We start from the raw sequence: 26,900 nt of genomic DNA, 5'->3' as shown, positions 1-26,900 counted from the left end.
ATTCTCCCTTAGACAGATAGGTAGTCTTTGGACTGCAGAGATCCTTAAAAAGTGTGATGCAAGAGGCAAGCCAATTCAGGGAATTTCTTGGATCTTTCAGCCTTCCTTCTCCAAGTTTGTCAATAGGTTTCATGCCACCTATACAACTTTTTACAAAAAGCAAAAGAAACAGGCAGAGCAAACTGCTAGCAAGCAGACCTTTAAAAAATAATAGCAGGGAGGTTGCAAGAAGAAAGGAGGAGCACTCCAGAATAAAAGATACTATAAAAAGTCTAAATGACTATCTTCATATTCCCTACACCCCACTCTGACAAGCATTTAATCCTGCCAAAAATCAAAACCTCCATTTCTCTCTTTGGCAACAGAAAGTTTCAAAGAAATGGGTTTTACAAGTGATTCATCTCCAGTACAGATGTCCATGGAAATCTCTCCATCGCTTTCAATGGATTCCGCTTCATCCGCCAAATGAAACTTCTCATTTTCCCCCTGCCATTCAGTATATGACAGAAGAAGGATTTTATTCAGGAGTGTTTCTAGTGCTAAAGAAAAAAAAGATTTGTGGTGACCATTTCTAGATCTTTCCTTTTAAAACCAGTTTGTGATTGTGCCCAAGTTCAAAATCCTATATATTTAGAACCTGTTACCTTTCATTCATCATTTAAGTTTTCTGTTGCCCTTAGATTTAAAAGCTGCTCCAAAATTCAGATATTTTTGGATCACACTTTCAGTTCTCTGCAGCACCCTTTGGATTAAGCACTCTTCCAAGGGGATTTGCAAAGTGTGTAGCTCCAATGATAAGTCTCCTGCTGACTGCAAAGTACTCACGTTTCTTATTTAGATGCCTTGCTTATTTTTGCACAGTTTGCAGAGTTTTTGTTCAAAGTGTCAAGAATCTCTCACATGGGTGAGGGCTCTGAGGACCTGATTGGGGTTTCAGAAGAACTTCCAAAGGTTTTGTTTAACTTTTTCCCGCAAGATTGCTTTTCTGTGGTCTCAACTAGATACTCAGTTTAAACAGCTTTTCTTCCACAGGAAATATGTGGATCTATATTTTCATATTAGGACTCATGGCATCTATGATATTCATGATCTCTTTAGCAAGATTCTACATTAGAAAATGTCAGTGGTACCTACAGTCTGTATGATCCCAATACCAACATCACCTGACATTCCAAATTCCAGTTTTGAGATTTGTGAGAAGGGATATTCTTTGGTGGTATTACCATATTTACCTCAATCCATTTCCCTTCTAGCTCCAGCACATTTTGCCATGGGAATAAAAGTGGAGTGTCCCTGGAACAGAAAAGATAGATGAAAACACATAAAACATGAAAGAAATGTTGGCAGTCATCAGTGCTGTCAACTGTCTCAATCATCTATGGTCTCCAAGACCATTGAAAGTAGTCACATACAACAGCAAAGTGATGTGGTATATAAACAAACTGGAGGGGGATGATGAGATCTGGCCCACTGGGCAGACTAGCCATGGTAGAGTGCTAATCCATAGCTATTCAGCTCAGTCTCACTCTACAGATTTCTTCTGTTATGTCAGAGAAAATTGTGAGAATCAAGCTAAGCAGGAGGAGGACAGACCCTCATGAATGGAATCTGAATGGGGGAGGGGTCTTTCAGGAATTAATCCTGTTTTGGTGAACAGATCAAATATATATTTTTTGCCTCCAGTCATAGCAATCAGTTGACAAAATTCTTGTGCAAGACACCATGCTAAGAAGCTGAAAAACAGATGCCTTTTCTTTTCCTGTATGCTTTTCCACCATTTCCACTAATATTTGGGGTCATTCTGAAAACTCAGAAGGACTCTTCAAAAATCATTGTGATGATTCTCTTCTCATCCAGGCAACATTGTTTCTCCCTTCTTTTGGAAATGGTCAAAGACAATTACCAAAGCTTCCTCACGGACTGGATCTTCCCTCAGAAGGCAGGGGTGTTGGATACATCCCAACTGTAAACAACTGAAACCAACTACCTGGATGATAGATGCTTAATACCCTTTAGGCACCTATTTTCTGAGGACATGTAGCAGGTACTAAATGAGGCAAGAAAACCTGCTACCAGAAAATCATACATTAGCACGTTAAAAAGGTTTACTAGTTGGTGCTAAAACACAAAATGGACCCTTTTAAGACGTGTTTCTCTGATTCTGTGTTATTTGTGTAAGCTATCATTTTCTGGCCACTCTCCCCTATCAAAGTATATCTGTTAGCCACGTCAGCATGTCTGTCCTTGGATCCCCTCTCTTTCAATGCATTCACGTGTAAAAAAATTTCTTGAAAGGTTTATTGCATACCGAGCCTCCTAGAAAATAGGTGTTTTTTTTTTCTTATGATCTTAATTTTGTCTTGGAAAAACTATATTTTGCTCTGTTTGAACCAGCTCATCTGGCTGACTTGAGTATATTAACATGGAAAGCAGTTATGTTCATTGCTGTGACTTCTGCAAGAAGAGTATGTGAGGTGCAAGCTCTTACTGTGGACAAACTTTATCTCATTTTCTACAAAAATAATGTTTCCATAAATACTAATCCTTCCTTTATACCTTAAGTGAATCTGAGTTTACTTTGACCCAAGCTATCTACCTTCCTGTCATCTTACCTGAACCTAAAATGATAGAGAAAGGATAGTCCATATTTTGGATATCCACAGACAACTTAGATATCAGCTTTACAGAATTCTGATCATTTGTTCCTTTCTTGTGAAGGGAAGAATAAAGGGCAATCTATGTCAAAGGTAGACTATTTACAAATAGTTGTCTTTTGCTATTACCTTTTGTCATACCAACTGCAACAAGGCAATTCCAGGCAGGGTTAAGTCACATTCTACTAGGCCTTGGTCTCATCTGTGGCTTTTTGTAAAGGGTTGGATTTTAGAAGTATTCTGGAAGCAGCAACTTGATCCTCTGTAGGTACCCTGACAAAGCACTACAAAGTAGATTTCTTCTTCTTCTGGTGTTTGACACGCTTTGCTAGGACCATTCCCCATGTGCTCCTGGACCCTCATTGTCACTCATCCCAGTCAGTTTAAGCTATGGTGGTTTAACCATACAGCTAAGGCTATTGCAGAAGTGATCATTATGATGAGCATGGTACAGCTGTGATCTTTTCAGGCCTCTAGCCTCTCTCACTCTGTCTATCAGTTGTCATGAATGCTGTAAACAGTTCGTTACCCAAACCACTCTTTTTCTTGAGCTCTGCTCAAGCTAACTAACAGTTTGGGTGCATGGAAGGTGCTCTTAAGCTTTGGAAGCTGGGCAGCTGTTATATTCTTAACAGGATATAATCATATAGCTAAAGATACTACAGTGTGATCCTCTCAACATTTACTTATGTTCATCATACTGATCACCTCTGCAGTAGCTTTAGCTATATGCATTATATCCTGCCAAAGATATAACATTCGGCCGGCTTCTGAAGCTTCAGGGCACCTTTCATGCACCCAATCTATCAGGCAACTCAAGCTGAGCCGACTAAAAGATGAGTTTGGGTGCAAGGTCCCCCCAGAGCTTTACTGCCACCAAAGACTATGCTCTTCTGCTGCTTTAGAGGATCGACAGTCAGCTTGTACTTTCCTTTGCTGGACAGATAAGTTCCCTTTGGGGAAAAAAACTTCCATTTTCCTAATTGTGTTGATGCTTTATTAATGTCCTCTTCAGAATAGTTATTTTAAAGCTAGGACTGTTGTGCTTTAATGGGCTAACTCAAGACTGTAACCTATTTTTAAATGGAGACCTCATTTTTTTCTGTCAGTTTAAAAGTGGTGTACAGTAACTGAAAACATTTTTTTCTGTGGTGGAATTGTGTTTATTTTACTTTTGTGGAGCTAGCATGGTGTTTTAATTATTTTTACTGTGTTTTTTTCTGTCAGAAAAGTAATTTTGTGGACTGGTAGTGTTTATGAGCAATTACTTGTCTTCCCAGTAAAGAAGCACCATTTTTGGCTTGACCATGGAACAGATTACAGGCTCCACATTTGGTCTTTCTTCCAGCCACAGAAAGAAAAACTAAGCAAATAGCCTTTACCACCACAGCAGACTAGCAATCTGCTTCAGCCACGAGTAGGTGACTTTGCTGTGGCCATTTGTTGTACCTCAGGCTCCTCATCTTTTATCCCAGATCCCTCTGGTGTAGGACCTACAGCCACTGTGGAGCAGCATCCTCCGCAGCTGTTGGGGTCCCCTCAGTGGGCAAGGGAGAGCCACTCTTGTTATTCCTGGGAGAGGTAACAGGGAGGTCTTCCCCTGTTGTGTCACAATGCTGTGCCCATCCCTGGGGAAGATGTTGCTGCCATTAGTAACATGACTGTCTTCATTTTTCCTGTCAAAAAGAAACAGAAAACCAAACATGTAACTCCTCCTCCTCAATTTTCTTTGAATAGGAGTAGTTACTGGGTCTGGCTCCCGTTTATTTCAGCCAATTGATCCTGCTTGTAAAGTAGTTTCTGGTAAAATAAATAAGGATTCTTCTTTTCCTGAAGATACTTAGATTCTGCATCTAAACATGAAAATGCAAGGATAGACACATTTTTCCTCAGATTTCTGATACTGACTCAGAGGAGAGATCAGATTCTAATTCTCTTTGTGGGTGTTTCTTTCTCTGGGACAATTGCTAGAATGTGCCAGTGTTTTCAGTGGGAGAACACTGAGGTTTCTCAGTCCCTCAGAAAATAGTATGAGTTGTTACAGAAGGATTTTCCTGAACCTACTATACACATTCCTCCTGTTCTGTCTGCTTTAGAAGATGTGTGTGCTACTGTCTGCAGTTTTCCTGGTAATCAGCCAGCTGCCCCTAAAAGGGCAGATGTGATGTTCTGTATGCTTTAGAAGATGTGTGTGTGTGTTACTGTGTGTTACTGTCTGACAGTCAGCCAGCTAACCCTAAAAAGGCAAATAAGATGTATAAAGTTCCTCAGTCTTTTAAATTTTTATACATGATTCCCAAACCTGACTCAACAGCTGTAACGTTAGTTGATTCCACTGCTGATAAGCACTGCTGATAAGCATTTAGTTAAGTCTAGTCTTACTACTGATAAGGATGGTTAAATTATTGATAGGTTTGGGGAAAAAGTGTATACTTCTGCCATTTTGATTTTCAGAAGTTTGAATTGTCAGCATCATATGCTAGTTTGTTTTGACAAATTCTGAAAGTATGAGGAATGTTTTATCTGCTGTTTTTCTTGTGAGGAAAATCTGCTCTAAATAACTAAGTTTCTTCTGCTGCACAGGTCATTACTCGTTGTTTATAGAGTGTGTGTGTGTGTGTGTGTGTGTGTGTGTGTGTGTGTGTGTGTGTGTGTGTGTGTGTGTGTGACTCTTGTTGATACTTCTTCCAGGGCTATGGCAACTGGTACTCTTTTGAGGAGGTTTACATGGCTGCATTTTCAGAACTTCCCAGATGGTGTTAAAAATGAGATTTTAAAATTTTCCTTGGATAGAGATGTAGTGTTTTGTCCCTTTGCTGCAGAGTGGATCAAAATGTGTGATGAAAGGGCCAAGCTGATCCTGAGAATGTCTAGGATGTTTCAGCTCTCTTCTTTTAAATTGTCTGATGGGTTTTCTATCTGCTCATCCAGTTTTGGCAAAAACACAGAATAAACCGTTTCAACAAAACACAAGTACGTACATGTTTAAGAAGAAGTGTGAAGGGGTTCTAAAAATAAATCTCAAACCTCCCTGACTAAAGACAGTCCAACAAGTCTGGATGACTATTTGGGAGACCTTGTGAAACCCCTCACACCCTGGCCCCATATGTCTTCTAAAAAGTTTGAATTTACATTTTACTTTTTGACAGCAGATAGTTGCAGACAAATGGGTTTTGAAAATCATTCATCAAGGTTATATATAGCAGTTAGAGGAAATGTTTCCTTTCTAGATCGGACTCTTTTGTTTCCACTGGTTCTTAATCACATGCTGTCCCAAGGAGTGATGGAACCACTTCCTCCTTCTCAGGTGGGGAAGGGTTTTATTCAAGGATGTTCCTAGTGCCAAAGAAAGAAAATTCCTGGAGACCATCTCTGGATCTTTCCTTCCTAAACTTGTTTGTGATAGTGCCAAAATTCAACCTTATGTCACTTCACTACCTGTTACCTCTTCTTCCCCTTTTAAGTTTCCTGGCAACACTAAACTTAAAAGATGATTATCACATACATATTCATCCAGACTTTAGATGTTTAAGGTTTTGTGTGTCTGGATCACATTATCAGTTCTCTGGCTTAATCTTTGGACTGTTCACAAAGTGTCAAGCTACAGTTAGAGTTCATTGCAGGCTACAGGATATCCTAATTTTTCCATATTTAGATGACTTGCTTATCTTTGCAGAGTCTTTTTGAAAGTGTCAGGACTCTCTGTCTCAGGTGAGAGATCTCTTATACAAGCTGGGATTCCAAGAAAACATTTAAAAGTCTTCCTTGACTACTTCTCACTGGATTGTGTTCTTGGGATATCAACTAGATATCTTGGTTCAAATAGATTTTCTTTCACAGGAGAAAATAGACCTTTATCTAGATCTATTTCTAAGGTTTCCCACTCAGACTTCAATCACTGCAAAGGAATACCTCATGATTTTGGGGCTCATGGCATCTATGGTTCTCATGATACCTTTGGTGGAAGATATAGTGGTATTTGAAATCTATTTGGTCCCAGCATCAACACCCTTCATCTTTGCATATCCCAGTGCTGTGGAATGACAGTAGAGAAATCTTTTGGAGGAGACAGCAAATATCCTTAAATCCAGGCATCTCCTTCTCCCTCCCTGTTCCAAAGCCTTTGCTTGGGGAACAGTTTTAGAAGAGATAAAAGTGCAAGGTGAGTGGTACACTAAGGACAGATGCAAGCACATCAATGTGAAAGAGATGTTTGCTCTGATCAAGGCACTCGACTCTCTGAATCATCATTGGTTCTTGAGACCTCTTCAAGATGTTAAAGACAATACCACAGTCATGTGATACATCAACAAGTAAGGAGGAACCAGATTGTACCCCTATGCAGACTAGTCATTTTAGCTTGGAATATAGCTTTGCTGCACAATCTTACTCTGCATGCAGCCTACATTCCTTCAGAGCAAAACTGTGTGGCCGACAAGCTGATCAAAGAAAGACTAAGGGCAGGATCTCCCGAATGGTAACTAGATCGGGAATCTTCCAAGATCTGATCCATCTGTGGGGAGTTCCTCAAGTAGATCTATTTGCCTCCTCTCTGAACAATCAGCTGCCAAGATTATGCTCACTCCAGGACTCCAGGCAAGAATGCTCAGAAAACAGCTGGCTTTTGTTTTCTCAGACAGGAATGCTCCTGCATGTTTTCCACACTTTCCACCATACTTCTCAACCTGGAAACATCAAAAATATGGACAAAGGCCCATGAAAAGTAGTACAACTGGCCAAAAATTGGCATGCTGATTAACATGAAATTTGCATATATAATCATGTAACCCCACTCCTTCAATGGAATTGCAGGATACCAACATAAAGATTGAAATCAGTAAATAATAATAAATAATGGCAGACATTTGAAGTTCAGACTTCATATCCCTCAGAAAATACATAATAATACAAAACCTGTTATCCTAGCAACTATCTAAGTTTACAGGAGCAATATTTAAAATGTGTCCCTATTTTTGGGCCTTTGTCCCACTATTAATTTATTAATTTTGGCTTTGTCCAGATTTCTTGCTCTGAGAGATTGAGAGATATACACAGATATCAAAGAATGAGGAACACAGATCTCACTTTTTTATGCTTTTCTCTTTTGTAGTGAATATAAATGTGTGTTGGCACTGACGTCAAAATGAATAGATTTTCATATAGGAACTCAGAGGTTCTGCAGTTTATAGAATATTCTTACATGCATAATTCTACTAAAATATACTTATTTTATACCAGCATTGGCGATTCATACTATATTGTTTCTGTCTCACTAAAGTGGCCACATTTCTTGGACTGGGCACCAGCCTAGGTGGGAAGTTACACACCATTTGACACTGCTTCCAGCAGTATATTCCTGGTAAAACTGAAAGCCATAACACTGCATAAAGGAATGCAAACTGTATAAAAAACAGACAGGGACATTTACTGTTTATTATTTCCCATCTGGTATGTCTGCAGAACAGTGTTCATAAGCTGGTTATATAAAAAATACGAAGTCTGTTTATATCTCATGGTCCAAGAATCTGAGCATCTACGGTGGCCAGAAAGATCCAACAAACATTTATCAAAATCATAGGCAAGGGGTTCAAGGAAACCTAGGAAGTGCAAAAACAACCATTCACTGAGCAACATGGAGAGCCATCGTCAGCCGATTAAATTATAAGCTTTTCCAGTAAGAACAGTATTCATGTCTGACAGCGGGTGATACTGTTGAAGTATTTTAATCCACCACTTCATTGGGGTTCATGTTAAGCTTGTAAAATGGTCAGTTCTATATTACAAAAGGAAAAAACTTTATAAAAAAAAAGACACTAGTAGCACGATGTGCAGAGTTTTGTGTAATATCACAAATTTGTCTGTGGCTGAACGAGTTCACTTTTCTAAATGAAAAATAAATTGACTGCTCTCTGTTTGAAGGCAGTGGCAGCAGTAGCTTAGTCTAACAGCCACCTAGTATACCTTCTTAATTGCTGCAGCCTGCTATTGATCAGAAAAGGATGCTTCTGTATAAGCCTGGTAATTAAAACAAGTTGAAGAAAGTAAAAGCTATTTCTGCAACTCAGCATGGTCAGATGGAATGATGGATAATGCATCTTAGCTCGATTTCGAAGCTTCGCTTGTCAGTAAATTGAGATCTACATTATATATGTAATTCAGTGAACTATTTTGATTATCTGAGACTGAGACCATACAATTTAATAGCCATTTGAACATTTGTAGAAGTCTACCTGCATTATTGGTGCATGGTGACATTACAGGCATGCAGCAATGTTTTGTGTCTTATAACAGAGTATGTGATGAAAAAATAATTTTGTTACATGCCTCTAAAGTGTCTCTGATTTTTGACCAAACATTTTTCTCTGTTCTTCATAAAATTGGTGGTGATTTATAAAACAATCACTGAACTATAGGCAACAAATAGCGACAGCAGTTAAAGCTACAGACTTCTTTTGAAAGTTAGTTTGTGTTTACTGGGAAAATCAGACAGAGATGGAATAGGTGGCCTGTAAAGAACAGTTAAAAAAAATAACCAGGATACAGCTGAACAAATACATACACATGTGCACCCACACACACAAACACACACACACTTTTGCTCTCACTGGTATGCAGCAAATAGCTGTCCTATCCCTGAGGAAAGAAATAAAGCATGCTCACCTAATACAACTATGCAAACTATTCTGAACGCACTGTGTGTATCGCATTGTTACCTTAATATCAGGCAAACCTCGATACTACTGAAATCATAGCAGAAGGTTCAAATGCTGAACACTTTCTTAGTTCCAAAGTCAGGTGTTCACATACCAAAAACCACACAGCTAATGATAAAATTTGTATGCCTAGTTTCTTTACTTGAGCAAGTTTATGAAAAGTTAGAAATTATATAAGCAGCAAGGCCAAATCTGTGTGCAAATTGAGCAGTACCTATTCACACAGTACTAAGCTACACCTTCTAGATACCGTATTCAGTTCTTATAAAACACAAGTGAAGCTGGCAGAAAATAAAATGCAATCATGAACAACATCCCAGTGTAAAAATGCCTGTATTCACTTTAATATTTTTACCTCCTGCCACCACACCACCAAAACGATAATGTCAAAGACCACATCGGCAATCTGCAGCTTTCCTTAACTCCGTCTATAAGAAATGTAAAAGAATTAATGGAAACACAGTTTATCTTGGGTGCTTGGTATTAAGTGAAACACGAGCATATCATTTGTAAACTCACCTGACGTGATGATCTTACTATATCATTAAAACGCTTTGTGTGGAAGTACATACTAAAAATTCTAGTTAAAAATTACAGCAATGTTACTCAAAACAGACAAAATCGATAAACATTAGAAATATAATAACATTTAGACAATGCTAGGCATCATGAACTTAGGATGAGTAATAGCCACACCAATAAAAATAATGAAGCAGAATGTCACTAGCTTACACTATGGGAATCACTATACATACGCCAGAGAACTGGCTAATTTCTTGCAACTTACATAAAACTCTTATATGCAAGCTCCACGAACATGACAAAATGTCAGTTCTCCCTCAGTCCTACAACTACTACCAAACTCCCACACCAGTTTCTGAGTACGCCAGGCACTGCATCATAAAACTGATGTCCACATGCCCTTTCACATTGCTGATGTTGCGGAATACTCTGGTGATTGTAAATAAAAAAATAAATAAATTGGGAATTGAAGGGGCCACTCAGAAATTCCTGGCATCCCATTATTTTGTCCTCAAAACTAGTAAATACTGAGGAATTCGGTATGGTTGAGAGGTGTGCTTTCCATTGATATCCAGGGTAATTCTGAAAATACAGAAGGAATCCCCCAAGATCATTGTGATGACTCCCTTTTGGCCCAGGCAACAGTGGTTCTCCCTTCTTTTAGAAATGGCCAAGAGCAATTACCACAAGCTTCCTCAGAGACTATATCTACTTACACAAGATTCAGCTTGATATATCCTAACCCCAAACAACTTCAGTTGACTGCCTGGATGATAGCGTCTTAATTCCCTTTATGCACCTATTTACTGAGTACATGCAACAGTTACAACTAATGCATGTGAGAAAACCTGCTATTAGAAAGTCATATATTACCAAATAGAAAAGGTTTTCTAGTTGGTGCCTACAACATAACCAGCAACCATTCAGGGCTAGTTGTTATATGGTTTTAAAATATTTGTGAGAGTTACTAACCTATGACATTTCTTAATACTCCATCAATGCTCATTTATTGCTCATTTCAGCATGTGTGCCCATGGATCCTCCTCTTTCAGTGCATTCTCATGTTCATTTTTTTCAAATGAGGTTTGAATAAGAGATTTTCAAGAAAACTAGTGGCCCCTCCTTAGGGTCTTAATTTTGTGTAGAAAAGCAAACACTTGCTCCATCTGAACCAGATAACCTGGCTGACTTGAGGTTCTTACCATGAAAAACAGTTTTACTAATTGCTCTGACCTCTGCAAGAAGGGTATCCAAGTTGAAAGCTTTTATGGTGAGTCAACCCTATCTCATTTTCCAAAGAGACAGGGCTTCTTTGAGAGCTGGTTTGTTTTTTATGCCTAAAGTGGTATCCACATTTACTCACTATCCATCTCCCCATTTTCTTTCCAGAACTTAAAAATTAAGGAGAAAGGATACTCCATACCATAGATGTCCACAGACTACTTAAGTACTGTACTATCTTCATATAGCTAAATCTTTCACAACTTTCAGATCCATTTTCATTTATTGTGAATGTAAGAAGAAGGGACAACCTCTGTCAAAGCAGATTATCTCTAAATTGTTGTCTAAGACTATTAACTTTTATTATACTTACCATAACAAAACTATTCCAGGCAGGGTTAAGGCCCACTCTACCAGAGCTTTAGCTTCATTTAGGGCCTTTTGGAAATAGTTGGATTCTACAAGTATTCCAGAAGCAGCAACTTAGTCCTATGTACATACGTTTACAAAGCACTATAAACTTGATTCCTTCTCTAGGTCTAAATCAAGCTCTGCTAGGACCATTCTCCAGAGGCTCTTTCCACCTCCCAAAAGTTGTAAGCTATAGTAATCTACCAATAAAGTTTAGGCTACTGCAGCAGTGATCAACATGAAGAACATAGTACTGTTATGCAAGTAGGCTTACTTAACAGTAGATATTCGAATAATGACTGCTGCAGTAGCCTCTCCCACCCTCAATCCCCTTTGTTTCTTGGTGTGTTGTTTTTGCTAGGGTGTGAACTTTTAAATTGTTGTCATTCCTAGTATTGTCCTTTCAGAGCTCAGCCTCCCACTCTCTGTATGTATGAAAGCCCTGAAGGGATTGGTGCCAAACGTTTTATTCAGCTTAGGTTGAACTGGCTAACAGTTTGGGTGAATGAAAGGTGCCCTAAAGCTTTGCAAGCTAGTCAGCTGCTATTGCTTGCAGGATATAACCCATATAGCTCAGGCTACTGAAGCAGTGATCATTCAACCATTTACTGTTATGATAAGACATCTTTTTATTTTTGTGTTGCTGTTTTGTATTCAGGTACTGCTTTTGTTGATACTGTGTTTTTCATTTACTTACATACAGATTAGCAGTTGCTATCATGGTGCACAGTAACATATGTTTTTATTTTTCTGCAACTGTAGTGTATTTTTTTCTTTTCTGAACTGAGTTATAGCCCTCTGAATGTTATTGTGTTATGGCTGTGTGATGTATAGACAGTGGATGGAATTCATGAATATTTAATTTATTGATTAGCACAAGTTGGACTGTTCATGATCATGGTCTGCCATAGACCTCACTACCTAACTTTGAGTGAATGAATAAACACAAAATGATTATTGCTGCCAAACTGATAAAATCATTTGCACATGCTCTCCAGCCTCACTAAGCAGAATGTGTAGCTAGGCCATGACTGTATAATAGTGCAGAAGCAGTAAGTATCTCTAATTTAAAATACAGGAATGCTTGCTGTCTAGCATATAGGGTCTGCCATAATGCTCCTTATTTAGGGCATAAGACCCCCTCTCACATCCACATTTATTGAAAGATGATATTATTGATATGCAGTCATTTTACTCATTGCAAAGAAACCTCAGAAATTACTGTCAAGGTGTTTCCCTCATAGCATAGTGCATGTTGCAGTATGTTTAACTATTTTGGTCTGCCACACTTACATATGATGCAGCACAGTTATTCTTGATGCTGAATTTGTGGCTAAATATCATACCCTTTGCATGCTTCTACATCACCAAGCTGATGTGTGATACATGCTTAGTGTAACCTGGAAGCATGCAAAGCATCCTGGGATGATGTTTGTCTCTTGAAAGGAGATGACAAAAACAGATGAAGCAGACATGGTTATTCCAGATCTCCTGACACTTTAGCATTAGAATCCAGCAACTGTGTAGCCTGTCCAGCTATGAATCAGAAAAAATGTGAAGTACGACACAGCAGAATGCTAATTTACATTCGGCTATGGTGTATTCTGTTTTAAGACTAACATCGGAATAAATTCTTTATGATTGACACTATAAATTATGGTGATAACACTTTAAATTAGTAGTGGGAATTTTTAAATCAGTGCCCCAGACCCACCATCAATACAGTTATAGTGCCATGTCATGTAAGGAGCTTATGTTAATGTCTACCTTCAAATAACTTTGCATGTATTGTATCCTACTTCCTTCTATCTGGTTTTATGCTTATGTTATACTACTTTACCATTACATTAAATGATAAGCATATATAGTTTCTTTAGATTCTTTATTAGCAACTAATGGACATATCGGTAAGATAGCTGAGCTATATTTATCAGATGGCTGCAGATACAAACTTAACAACAATATACTTGTGTATATGTGTGTGTATATATGTGTGTGTGTGTGTGTGTGTGTGTGTGTGTGTGTGTGTGTGTGTGTGTGTGTGTGTATGTAAGTTTCTGTACTCTCTGTTCTTCTGCATCTGTGAGAGCTGCCATATGATGGATTGACATTTGATTCATGATACGTTCCACTTTGCATCTACTGTTTCTAGGAGAGGCTTTGTCTCACTGGGTCCTTGACTTGGATAAAGCAGTTACTGATAATGAATGGAATATTTCATTTAGAGTATACCATGTGAGATACAACATCATATAATTAGCTAGATCTTCTTTACCAAATAATGTAGTGGAGTAAATAACCACATGGTCATTTAACAGGTCATGTGCTTATAGAATAAAATAAGGCTATCCTAATAACAGCCTGTAATGGTGTATGACATATACTGTCCTTGCTCTTAGTATTTTTTTGACCACATGGTCATTTAACAGGTCATGTGCTTATAGAATAAAATAAGGCTATCCTAATAACAGCCTGTAATGGTGTATGACATATACTGTCCTTGCTCTTAGTATTTTTTTGACCACATGGTCATTTAACAGGTCATGTGCTTATAGAATAAAATAAGGCTATCCTAATAACAGCCTGTAATGGTGTATGACATATACTGTCCTTGCTCTTAGTATTTTTGAAGCAATATTGAGCAAATCACTTTGTTCTAATTAGTGGCTGGTGAACATTATTTTTGAATAATTGCTTCCAAATTAAGAAACTGTTCTTTGAGATCTATCACTTTGTTCTAATTAGTGGCTGGTGAACATTACTTTTTGAATAATTGCTTCCAAATTAAGAAAATGTGAAAATTGGTATGAAAAACTGTTCTTTGATATCTAGCTCTAATATTAACATGCTTATTAGGTTTTTAGGTGTACTCCATGAACTACTAGATGCCTTCTAGCAGCTTTATTACCCAGAATTGTCCCACTGAGATAAAGGTCTCTAATGCTTAATTAATTCTAAAAACATTATTCATACTTTAAGTACTCTTCCCACAGGTCCCCTCACAGCATCTTGAAGAAGACTCAGAGGTTCTCTCAGTTTCTGTCAGAAGAAGACATCCGTGACAGTAAGGATGCTGTCATTCATGATCTAGAAAGAAAACTAAAATTCAGGGATGAGGTCAGCCTTCCTAATGGTCAGCAGGTGAGATGCATTTGCATATTTTTAAATCAGACTGCAGATATGTTAGAAAGTGGAAAGATACCGGTTATATAATTCCCATTTATCATACTGGTGCTTGAAATTCCAGTAAACTGCATTGTCGTGAAACTTTTTAATACTATTTAAAATGAGTATTGGACTGGAATAGCTGAAAACAGCCACAGACATCCTCCCTTCTATTTGGCTAATTTTAAGTACATTGCATAAAATACAGCAGGCAACAATAATATTGCTAATTAGTTTGGAATTGAGTCGAATTTCGAGGTCATATGCCTGCCTTTGTTAGTTAAAATGAAATTCGTTGATTAGCAGTAGTGCTTAGGAATACAACGTTCACTTGAAGCTTTGACTCCCATTTCAATAATCACTAATAAGGACGTGACCTCATATTGCTTTGACCAATGTTTATTTTTATACCATTGATGTGTGTCTTTTTTTCTGGCATTGTAAGACTTTCTTTATTGACATGCTGCATTCTAAAACAAATACCTTTAAATGAATTGTTATGAAGCTGTACTAATCTGTAAAACATCCTGCTTTTTCTGTTGTGATTGTGTAAGACTAAAAAGGCCATCAAGATAAGAAGATCATGAACAAGACTTTGACTAGATGTAGTCCTTCATGCCCTGCATCATACTACTGCAGAATGTTGAACCTCTATGTTACAAAAAGCCTTGTTATCCTGCATGTACTTTTGATCACTTTAATTTCCTAACACCTTATACTGGGTTCAAAAGAAAATGGAATCTTGTTTAACTTTGGAACTGAAGTGTTTCATACAAGTCAGCCAGTGCACCAAACTCTGTCCATGGATACCTTAAAAGTGATCTAATATCCTTTAGAAATAAGGCATGCATTGCCTTGTATCATAAATTAAAAAGAAATAACATGTCCTTATATAGTCACTGTCACTTTCATTGCAACTTTTATCTTCTTACATAATTTTAAGGTTTTTAAATATGCTGATGTATAAACCTCAAAGCAATTACGGTTTATATATTTAGCAGAGAAAGGCCCCTGAAGAAGAGCAGGAACTGATTAATATATTTTTGAATTTGTTAAACTGGGAGGTACATAGCTCTATGAGGCCAACTAAGACAACAGTGTACAACTAAGCAAATACTTGATACTATGTATTATACAATTATAAGTCATTAACATTCAAAAACGTGCAAGCTGATTGGTCAGCCCAACCAGCGTGATCATTGCCAAGCAATACCAATAGAAAAAAGTCTGGTCGCTTGTACTTTCTTCTATTAATTTATGCCAAGGCTTTGCAGTTCTCTTGAGCTAAGAGATCAAGAGATAGGTATGGAAAGCAGAGAAAACACAAGGAAAATTAGGTACGTTTTACAAAACTCAAAAAAATACCCGATTTTCCTTGTATTTTTGCTGTCTCTTGTACCTGTAAACTGTCTGAATTTTAGTTTCTTTAAAAAAAAAAAAAAAAAAAAAAAGAAGCAACAGAGATATTCCCCATCTCCGTGACTTCCTTTCCAAAGCACTGATATACTATGTAAGCATGGGAACTTAATTCTCATACACATGTACAGAACATACACAAGGCTGCGGGATACAGAAACAATGTGGAAGAACAGCACTGCACCATTAAACAAAGACATTTTTTAAGTAAAGTAAGTATTTTTTCATAGGTTCATAGGTTGGTACTAGGCTATACAAGCCTAGCCATAACAATTCCCTGGATATTTCTTCCCACAATATTTACTTCCCTGGACCCCTGTCTAGCAGGGTGACTGATGTGATCCCTGGGGTGAATTTCCTATCTCCCATCCAATCGTCAAGGTTCCTTTTGAAGAGGGCCAAGGAGGTGCTCTGCTTGACATGTATGGGCAGTCTATTCCAGAGTATGGGGAGTCTCTGGGTCAGGAACCTATCCCTGCAGCATGTTTTGTTCATTGTGATGACAAGATTTAGATCCCTGGAGCATGAGGGATTGGGATTTCTTTAAGTGGAGCATGTCCAACAGCTCAGGGTTTGAAATGGCCCTGTATGTTAAGCAGAGATCGCCTCTGAGAAGACGATATGCCACAGAGTATAGCTGGAGTTTATTTAGACGGTCAGCATAGGGCATCTGCTTTAGGCCTGAGATTCTTTTAGTGAGGTATTTCTGCGGCCTTTCCAGCTGTTGCAGATGTCTTGTGAGGTACATACCAAATGGGGCATTGTACTCTCTGGAGCCTTGAACCAGGTCTAATGAGGGATGATAACAGTGGGACAATGACCTCCTTTTTTCTGAATGAAAAGCTGTTAGTGATGAGATGTGCCACATACAAGGATTTCCTGATGGTTGTAGCGATGTGGTTATCGAAGGTGAGACCACTGTCTACCTGTGTCCCTAAGTCTCTCATCACACTTTCAGTGTTTAGTGTACTGCCACCTATGTGGTAATTCATGGGTACATGGTTTTGCCCAAAGGGGATAACTATACATTTCTTGGCATTAAGCTTGAGCCCATGGCTCTGGCACCAAGCATCTGTTTCTGTAAGGCCTTTTTGTAGAATATCCACATCATTTGGGGATTCAATAATGGTTCCCAGTTTGCAGTCATCTGCAAACTTTGTTAGCCAGAGTCTCTTAGTGTTGGCCTGTACTTCAGAGAAGTAGATGCCAAACAAGAGCGGTCCCAGGACTGAACCCTGAGGTACTTCACTTGTCACTTGTCTAGAGCTGGATTTGGAGTCGGCTACTTTTACAGTCTGGGTTCTGTCAGTAAGCCAGTTGGCAACTCATCGAGTGACGTAAGGATTTATGCCCAGCTTAGTAAGTTTATCTATGATTCCAGAGTGGGGGATGGTGTTGAAGGCCTTGGCAAGGTCCAGATAGGCTGTGTGGACTGCCTTACCCTCGTCCACAGCTCTGGAGACTGATTCGAAGAAGTCAATCAGGTTCAGGAGACACGATCAGCCCTTCACGAACCCAAACTGGGTGGGGTCCAGTGTTTGAAGGTTGCCAATGTCTTTGTTTATAAGTTCCATAATAATGTGTTCCATGCCCTTGCAGATCAGGCTTGTCAGACTGATGGGATGGTAGTTCCTATGATCCAAGTTGGATCCCCCCTTGTGGGGTAGGATAACTGTAGCTGTGCGCCACTCAGTGGGCACGAAGCCTGAGGTGAGGCTATGATTAAACATGACACTTAGGTGAGGTGCCAGTTCATTTTGTAATTCATGTAGTACACAGCCTGGGATGCCGTCTGGTCCCATGGATGCTGTATTCTTAGCCTTGGAGAGTGCGGTTTCTACTTTTGTGGCTGTGGTTACTGGAATTTGGCAATATTTTGGTATTGAGATGGGCGCTTTAGGGGTTGAGAGGGGGGTGAAATTTGCACTAAATCGATCTGCCATTATATTGGCAATATCCTTGGGATCAGTATATTTAATGCCATTCTGATGTATCTCTGAGCAGATCTGTGCATTGCCATTTAGATTCTTCACATAACTATAGAATGCCTTGTGGTTTTCTTTGGAATCTTTGGCAATTTTATTTTTATAACTAGCTCTGGAGGATTTTATGAGGTATCTCAGCTTCTTACTGAGGCTGGTAAGGGAGATTTTTTGCATCCTGGGATTTTCCTCTTTTCTGCAACAGTGTCTTCCTTCTGTTGTATAGTTTGTTTATGGCAGGAGACCACCAGATTGGCTTCCTTTTTTTGGAGGAGAGTGTCTTGATTCTATTTGAGATGGCACGATTCATGCATGAGTGGATGTGCTTGTACAGTGCCTTAGTGTAGGATTCAGCAGTCAAACTTTCAGCTCCCACTTGCATGGGTGTCATGAAATTTGTCACTTCTGACTTGAGTAGCACAGAGTTGGCTTTGGAGAAGTTTTTATGGAGGTTTCGTACTGGGGGGTGGGGGTGGGATGTGGATGCCAAGGGTGATTTGTTTATGGTCAGATCTGACCAATGAGGGGGTGACCACTGGTGTGGGGCATCTATCTCCCATGTTGGTAATGAACAAGTCTAGGATATTGGAGCTCCTGGTGGGACAATGGATTAGTTGATCCAGGGCTTTGGAATTTATGAATTCCACGAACCGTTGGGAAAAGATGTTGGTACCCGAATAGTTTTCCCAGTTAATGACAGGGTAGTTAAAATCACCCAGTATTAGGGTATATGGTTGTATCTTAATATTTTCCAGTATGTTTAGAAAGGTGTAGTGAGAATCTTGGGGCATGGTGGAGGATCTGTAGCAAGATACAGTTTGGATTGCAGTCTTACCTAGTGTTAGTTGCACTTGGAGAATTTCAGATGCATTGTGTTGGGCAACTAGCCTGGAGATGTGAATATCCTTAGTGAATATGGACACTCCTCCATCTTTAGTGTTTCGGTCTTGGTTTGGTGGCCGAAAAGTGTGGTAAGAGTTGTAGCCTGGTATTGCAGGGGTGCTCTCTGGAGCCTTGAACCAGGTCTCAGTTACTGCGCAGATATCAATGTTCTCTATTTTTAGGAGTGCCTCGAGAGAGTGCATTTTGAGATTTAGACTTCTAGCATTGAGTATCATTACCTTCAGATTTTGAATGATTGTATCTGTTATGGTGGTGGTTTTGTCCTTTGAACCTTGCCTAAAAAAAGGCACTATAGGAGTAGCAAGAGCTTTAGCCAGTAACCTGAATCCCAGGGGTGACAGGTGCAGACCATCTCTGGCAAAGCATCATGGTTTGTCGATCATGTCGTCCCAGGCAGACAGATACTAGATTCCCTTTGAATGACACCAGATGCTTAGCCAATTGTTGAAGTCAGTCATTTTGTCCTTATACTGTGGTATCATTCTGGGTGAAGGCAAGATGCTACTCAGGGCTAGGGTCATACCTGCCTGGACCGAGAGCTCTTCCATGTCTCTTTTCATGTAGTCCAGAGAGGGACATCTCAAATCATTCACTCCAACATGGACAATGACAGACTCATATCTGTAGTTTTTGTGGAGTGACTTGAGTGCATGCGTTATGTGGCAGATCCTGGCACCCAACAGGCAGCTGACTGTAGTTTTCTCCTTGTTCAGTCTGGTGAGTGGGACATCAGTGTGCCTGACTATAGAGTCACCTATGACTGAAGTGTTGGGTACGTTGTCTTGCCTTAGGGGCTGTTGTTGAGTAGCAAACTGGTCTTGTGAGCTATGTGTCACTTTGGTTATGACTGGTGTTTGTTTGAGTTTCAGCTTCGGAGGTCCTTGTTGCTTGGGCAGGTTAATGTTAAGGCCTTCCGCATATGTGGGTTTAATGTTGCTATGTGTGGGTGTTGATGGTGTGGGTTTAGAAGGGCTATGTGTTGCTTGAGGTGTGGTGCAGGTGTTAACCTTTTCCTCTTGACTGTCTAGCACAATCTTGGCTGGAGAAAGCTTTGCTTCCAGTTTGGCTATGTAAGTGCATCTCTCACAGGTTGTAATGTTGGGTGGTAGGAAAAGAGAGTTGTCTTTGTACATAAGAAATTTGCTGCATTGCCCCAGTATGCCCAGATTCACCAGGTGGATGGGAGAAATCACTGGAAGCTGACCCTTGGACATGACTGTTTAGGTGCTTTTTTTGTAAAGTACAAGAGCTGTAGCAAGAGGTTCTCCCGTTCGATTCTCAGCTGGAGTGCAGGAAGTGCCTTCTGTTTGAAGTCTGCATGTCCTCCCCGTGGTTTGGTGGGCATTTGAAAGATATCCGTAAATGGGCATGCCTTCATTGAAGGTTGAATGTCGAGCTGGCACGTCAGCATTCGTCAAAATCTACTGCCAATCATTAGCGGGCCGGAGTTCCGCTGTGGCGACCCCTAACTGGGAAAAGCTGAAAGACAACAACAACAAGAGCTGTTTTCCCTTACCTTTGCAAGGTACTTTACAATTATAAGCTAGTTAGTGCCTACAATTCATTTCTCCTTATTACCAAGGAGAGTTGAATGCTTGTGTCAGTTTAAGGCTTCTTAGTGCTTTCCAGCGGGTTCTAGAGCAAGTGCTACTCACAACGGCTCAGATTTTAGTGCTACTACTGGGAAACCAGCTAGTTCTAAGGGAAATTTGAACAGCAGACTTTCTGGCACCTGGAATAGTTTAATTATAGACCCACTGTGCTGCACAATGTGAAAAATGCACAAACACATGCATTTTTAAGCCAGAAAGTTGAAAGGGATAGAAATCAGCCCAAAAAGGCTAATAAAATTACAATTTCAGAGCTGGAAACCACTCCTCTAGTGTTAGATAGGCAGTACAATGCTCACCACGCCCATTGGTAAGCAGTAGGACTTCCCTTTACCACAGCAAGGTCTGGATAGCTCTGAACACAGAAAATAAAGTCCTGAAACCAGCAATGCCTGGGATCTGGACTGTACTAGCTAGGAAAGATGGGAAACAAGCAAACAAATGAACCAATAAAAGCTAAAAACTGAGCCCCATTTCAGCAGTGTTCGATCAGTCAAGTTCTACCTGCACACTCCTGCCACTAGGGTGCAGGGGAACCTTCTCCGAAAAAAGATGGCCTGGATTAGTGCTCAAGTTATACAAATAAAACTAGATTCAGCAGGTCTGAATCTAGTCTATGCTGCAGCAAACAAGGTATACCAATTTCAGAAATAAGCAGTTCAAATAAGCAGGCACAGTAAGCCTTTAACCAGAAATTCCCAGCTCAGAAGGGCAGAATCTAGCCTCTCCTCCCACAAGAGTGCAGACCACAAACCTTCTTAACATAAAATAACTGGCCTGAAGCCAAAGTGCTTAAACTAGAACAATACACTTTTAGAATAACAGACACTGGGCCTTCAATCAGCAATTCCCAACTTAGAAGGATGTAAGCTACCTGTCCTGCCACAACAGTGCAGACCACCAACCTTCTTAATGTAAAACAACTGGTCTGAAGCCCAAGTGCTTAACCAAAAGCCTTAGAATAACAGTTACAATTTAATGAGGCTACTACCAAGCAGTGATAAATGCAGCAGAATAAATACAACTGAGTACTTTTAACTAGAAAAATACACATTTAGAATAACAGACACTGGGCCTTCAATCAGCAATTCCCAACTTAGAAAGATGTAAGCTACCTGTCCTGCCACAACAGTGCAGACCACAGACCTTCTTAATGTAAAACAACTGGTCTGAAGCCCAAGTGCTTAACACAAAGCCTTAGAATAACAGTTACAATTTAATCAGGATACTACCAAACAGTGATAAATGCAACAGAATAAATACAATTAAGTACTTTTAAGAAGAGGAAAAACAAAATAATGTAATAAAGCAGGAAGAAACACAAATACAGTAATAGCAAATGAATAAAGTGCAAAAAAATGTTTTGTTGTTAGTAAAGTGCAAGGAGAAAGGAAGGAGGGGCAGAAAATAATTCAAGGTTAAGAACCTAAGTGTGTTGGACTTCCTAAATGTTCTCTCTGGATTAAGTAGAGTGAACACTAGACTGGGAGGGGTGTCCCAGATCAAATTTACAGTAGGGGTGGGCAACTGCCAAGCTATAACACCACCACAAGAATATGGTGGGGGGGGGCAGTTTCAGGACAGATGAGAAGCAGAAAACAGTGCCAGAAAATATATAAAATACTTCAGTCAGGCTATAAAATAGTTGAGTCAGGCCAAATTAATACAATGCAGACCTCTAAAAGGTTAAAATGCAAAGAAAATATACTTATCAATCAGCAATATATTCCCAGATTGTTTAGGGATCACACACCAGCAGTTTCCAACAGTGTATAAAGGAATTTACAACAGAAACCATTTTTAAATCAGCAAGCCTTAAAGCTCTCAGATAACACTAAGCTGTTAGACCAGTTTTATAAACTCCACCTCAGGAATAGGGGGGAGCCAGTTTCAGGACAGATGAGAAGCAGAAAACAGTGCCAGGAAAATATATAAAATATTTCAGTCAGGCTATAAAATAGTTCAATCAGGCCAAATTAATACAATGCAGAATGCTGAAAGGTTAAAATGCAAAGAAAATATACTTATCAATCAGCGATATATTCCCAGATTGTTTAGGGATCACACACCAGCAGTTTCCAACAGTGTATAAAGGAATTTACAACAGAAACTATTTTTAATTCAGCAAGTCTTGAAGTTCTCAGATAACACTAAGCTGTTAGACCAATTTTATAAACTCCACCTCAGGAATAGGGGGAGCCAGTTTCAGGACAGATGAGAAGCAGAAAACAGTGTCAGAAAATATATAAAATATTTCAGTCAGGCTATAAAATAGTTCAGTCAGGCCAAATTAATACAATGCAGAACTCTGAAAGGTTAAAATGCAAAGAATATATACTTATCAATCAGCGATATATTTCCAGATTGTTTAGGGATCACACACCAGCAGTTTCCAACATAATGTCATTGTGTAATAGCAATAACCAACTCCAGGGTGTGATATATTGAATATTTACCTATGGTTGCCTTTGTTTAATCACTTAGGCTTTGCCCCTCGTGATTATAACACACCAACCATGGGTAAATGTTTAATATACCACACCCAGTCATTGGTTATTGCTATAGTATAAACCTATACTTTTATAGCCATAATAATCTAAGATTTACGAAATCTTAAATGATATATGTTTATATGATTTTGACATATCTGTCTGATTAAACCAGACAAGTGGAACTTCCTAGCTATTGCTTTGATAAAAATCAAAAATAAATATAGTTCTTTGATTCATTAATTTAAATGTATAAGCTAAGAGTCAAAATGCCCAATAAGATGTGCAGTTTTACATTTTAAAGCATGTATGGCATATATCTCAACTTCTTTGCTCAAGAATTTTGGATAAAGACAAATGGGGAGGTGTTAAGTGTCCAAATAAGGGAACATTTTTAAAATTACTCTAATTCACTTAAAGATGTAAATAGGACATTGAGGGGGAATAGATATAGATAATAAAAGAACAGACTGCAATCAGTCTAAGTGTGAACACAGGCTGTAGCATGCGCTTTAACATGGATAACCTTAATTTTAGGTATGATAATGCCTGTACGTACAGCTGCCATTTTGGGGCAATTATGGAGGATTAAACTTCATTTCTGATGTACATATTATTTTATGTTTATTCTATCTTAATAGGGTATGGGGTGTTTTAAAAATGTCTTCAGTTTTTTGTTTGAGGGTAACATTAAAACAGAAAGTCTTGAAAAATATGACTTGGGTTCAAATGGAGATGAGAAGAAGCAACTGCATAAAAGATCAGCTTGCCAAACATTATTGTGTACGTGTAACATAAAGTTGGAGATGCACATTCAAAAAACTGTCATGTATAAGAGGTGGGAATGGTAGAATTTTATCATAATGTCTAAGTTATTCATATTATCTTGGAATATAAATAATTTTATAGGAATATGCAAAAGGGAATGAATATTGAATTATATTAAGAAATGCAGAGTGCAAGTGTCAGTAATTCAGGAGATACATTTGGAAAGAAATGAGCATATAAATTTTACAAAGGATTTCAGGATTGATATTCAACAGAATATCAGGGACAAAGGTAAATGGAAGTAATTATACTAATTTCTAGAGGGGCTCCAATAGTGATCGAAGAGTGGAAAAGAAAATAATAGTAGATTTGTGGTAGTAAGGGGCTATTGCCAAAGAAGGAGGATTATGCTGGCTTGTATTTATATTCTACCGAAGCCTACTGTTATAGAGCTTAAGAAAATTTGAGGAGAAATAATTAGCTTTCAGCAGGGAATATTACTTATAGGTGGGAACTGGAACTTGATTTACAGTAGTGAGAGTATATTGGGGGAACTAGAAGGGAAAATATAACAGCAGAGGTTAGATTTCTGAAGAAATTTAAGGTACAGTGATAGCGTTATCACCTCACAGCAAGAGGATCTCCGGTTCGATTCTCGGCTGGGGCGCCTTCTGTGTGAAGTCTGCATGTCCTCCCTGTGTTCGTGTGGGTTTCCTTAATTTGCTCTGGTTTCCTCCCATATTATAAATACATAACTCTGGAGCATTTCTCCCTGGGCCTCCATGGAAAATTGGCTTTGTTCCAAGTCAGACTTCCCCGGTTAACAAATGTTAAATAAAAAAATAAAAAATACTTTGTATGAAAGATATGACTTCAGTAGTATTAACTCATCCAGAATTTATTTATTATTCCTCAAGGTACACTAACCGGGCTGGCTTGTCTTGATATAGAGAAAGCATTTGACATAGTAAGCTGGGATTGTATGAGTACGGCAATGGAAGAATTTGCATTCCCTGATACAATAATATGGTTAATTTGGGAGACAGATGAATGATCAGAAGCAAGAATTAAAGTGGGAGTGTTCCTCTTTGATAAGTTTTATATTGCCAGGGGAACCAGACAGGTGTGCCCTCTTTCTCCTTTGTTATTTCCTTTATATTTAGAGCCATTGGCAAAGCAAATAAAGGACTCAGAAATGCAAGGATGTAATTAGCATGGTAATAAAGAAAAGTTGGCTTTATCTGAAGATGATTTTTTTTGTATCTGTTAAATTCAGAAAAGGACATCTCAGTGTTGTGGAATATTTTGTGATAGTTTCAAGTCTTTTCAGGATATACAATTAATGAAAATAAAAAATTCTGTACCTGCACACAAATTGGTTCAACAATACTCATTTTTCCAGGAACGTGATAAGATGAACTATTTAGGAGTATGGGTGAAAAAAGGCTTCTGTTATGGAAGCTAATGATATGTGGAAAGAGACTAAACAAAAGATAATACAAAAACTGAGAAACTGGAGGCACTTGTTTATGGATACAGATAGTATGATACCAGCGGTGAAAATGTTTTCAGCCCCTTTAATTTTACATACAGGTCAGGCATAAAGAGTTGAAGGAATTTATTTGGGAGGAGACTAGGACAAGAGATAAGTAATATAAGTTGATCCTTCCAATAGAATAAAATGGTTAAGGATTATCTGATTTGAAGGGATATTTTAGTGCTATACAGATAAGGCTCATATACATAACACAAGCAAGTGATAATTCAAAATGTAAAGGGATGATGATGAAACTGGGGGGGGGGGTTCAAGAAATAAAGAGGGAGTGGGATTATGTATGCAGAACCTTAAGGAGAATAATAACAACAACCACATAGAATATTATATTCATAAAGTAGCAGAAAGTATTCTAAAAACTAAGCTAACATGAGAATGGAGAAAGGAGAGTTTACCAGTTGGAAATGCTATAAATAAGGGTACAAGAAATAAGCAAGAGGGGACTGGAGTTTATTGAAGAAAACTGGCAAAAGAATCAAGGTACTGGGAACAAATAACTAGAGAAGGAAATGTAATAGAGTAGGATGAGGCCAAGAAGATACTTGGACTACAAGCCAGAGACTAATTTCTCTGAGAGGAATTGATATCAGAGTGCTGACAAAGAGAAAGGGATCCAGTATCTGTCTGCCTGGGATGACATGATTGACAGACCGATGCTTTGCCAGAGATGGTCTGCACCTGTCGCCCCTGGGATTCAGGTTACTGGCTAAGGCTCTTGACACCCCTATAGTGCCTTTTTTAGGCAAACTTCAAAGGACAAAACCACCACTGTAACAGGTACAAGCATGCAAAATCTGAAGGTAATGCTACTCAATGCTAGAAGTCTAAACCTCAAAATGCACTCTCTCGAGGCACTCCTAAAAATGGAGAACATTGATATCTGTGCAGTAACTGAGACCTGGTTCAAGGCTCCAGAGAGCACCCCTGCAATACCAGGCTACAACTCTTACCACACTTTTCAGCCACCAAACCAGGACCGAAACACTAAAGGTGGAGGAGTGTCAATATTCACCAAGGATATTCACACCACCAGGCTAGTTGGCCAACACAATGTGTCTGAAATTCTCCAAGTGCAACTAACACTAGGTAAGACTGCAATCCAAATTGTAGCTTGCTACAGATCCCCACCATACCCCAAGATTCTCACTACACCTTTCTAAACATACTGGAAAATATTAAGATAAAACCAAACACCCTAATACTGGGTGATTTTAACTACCCTGCCATTAACTGGGAAAACTACTCATGTCCCAACACCTTTGCGCAACGGTTCTTGGAATTCATAAATTCCAACGCCCTGGATCAACTAATCCATAGTCCCACCAGGGCTCCAATATCCTAGACCTGGTCATTACCAACATGGGAAATCAATGCTCCATACCTATGGTCACCCCCTCGTTAGTCAGGTCTGACCATAAGCTAATCACCCTTAACATCCACATCCCACCCCCACCCCCCCGTAAAGAAACCACCATAAAAAACTTCTCCAAA

At 38.9% G+C, this 26,900-nt stretch overlaps 1 protein-coding gene across 6 annotated transcripts in view; it reads left to right on the top strand.

The window, feature by feature from the left end:
* MYPN (myopalladin) overlaps positions 1-26,900 on the top strand; it is a 2,130,465-nt gene that overhangs the window by 1,815,855 nt on the left and 287,710 nt on the right. For all 6 annotated transcript variants that reach the window (XM_044056370.1, XM_044056369.1, XM_044056367.1 and 3 more), the window contains one exon: positions 14,515-14,662. In XM_044056370.1, the coding sequence (XP_043912305.1) occupies positions 14,515-14,662 (148 nt within the window). The remainder of the gene's footprint in view (positions 1-14,514; positions 14,663-26,900) is intronic.

Source organism: Protopterus annectens, chromosome 14.part0 (genome assembly GCF_019279795.1).
Source record: "Protopterus annectens isolate FY-2018-M chromosome 14.part0, PAN1.0, whole genome shotgun sequence".
NCBI lineage: Eukaryota > Metazoa > Chordata > Ceratodontiformes > Protopteridae > Protopterus > Protopterus annectens.
Note: the sequence above shows the minus strand (reverse complement) of the source record. Positions and strands in the feature narration are given on the sequence as shown.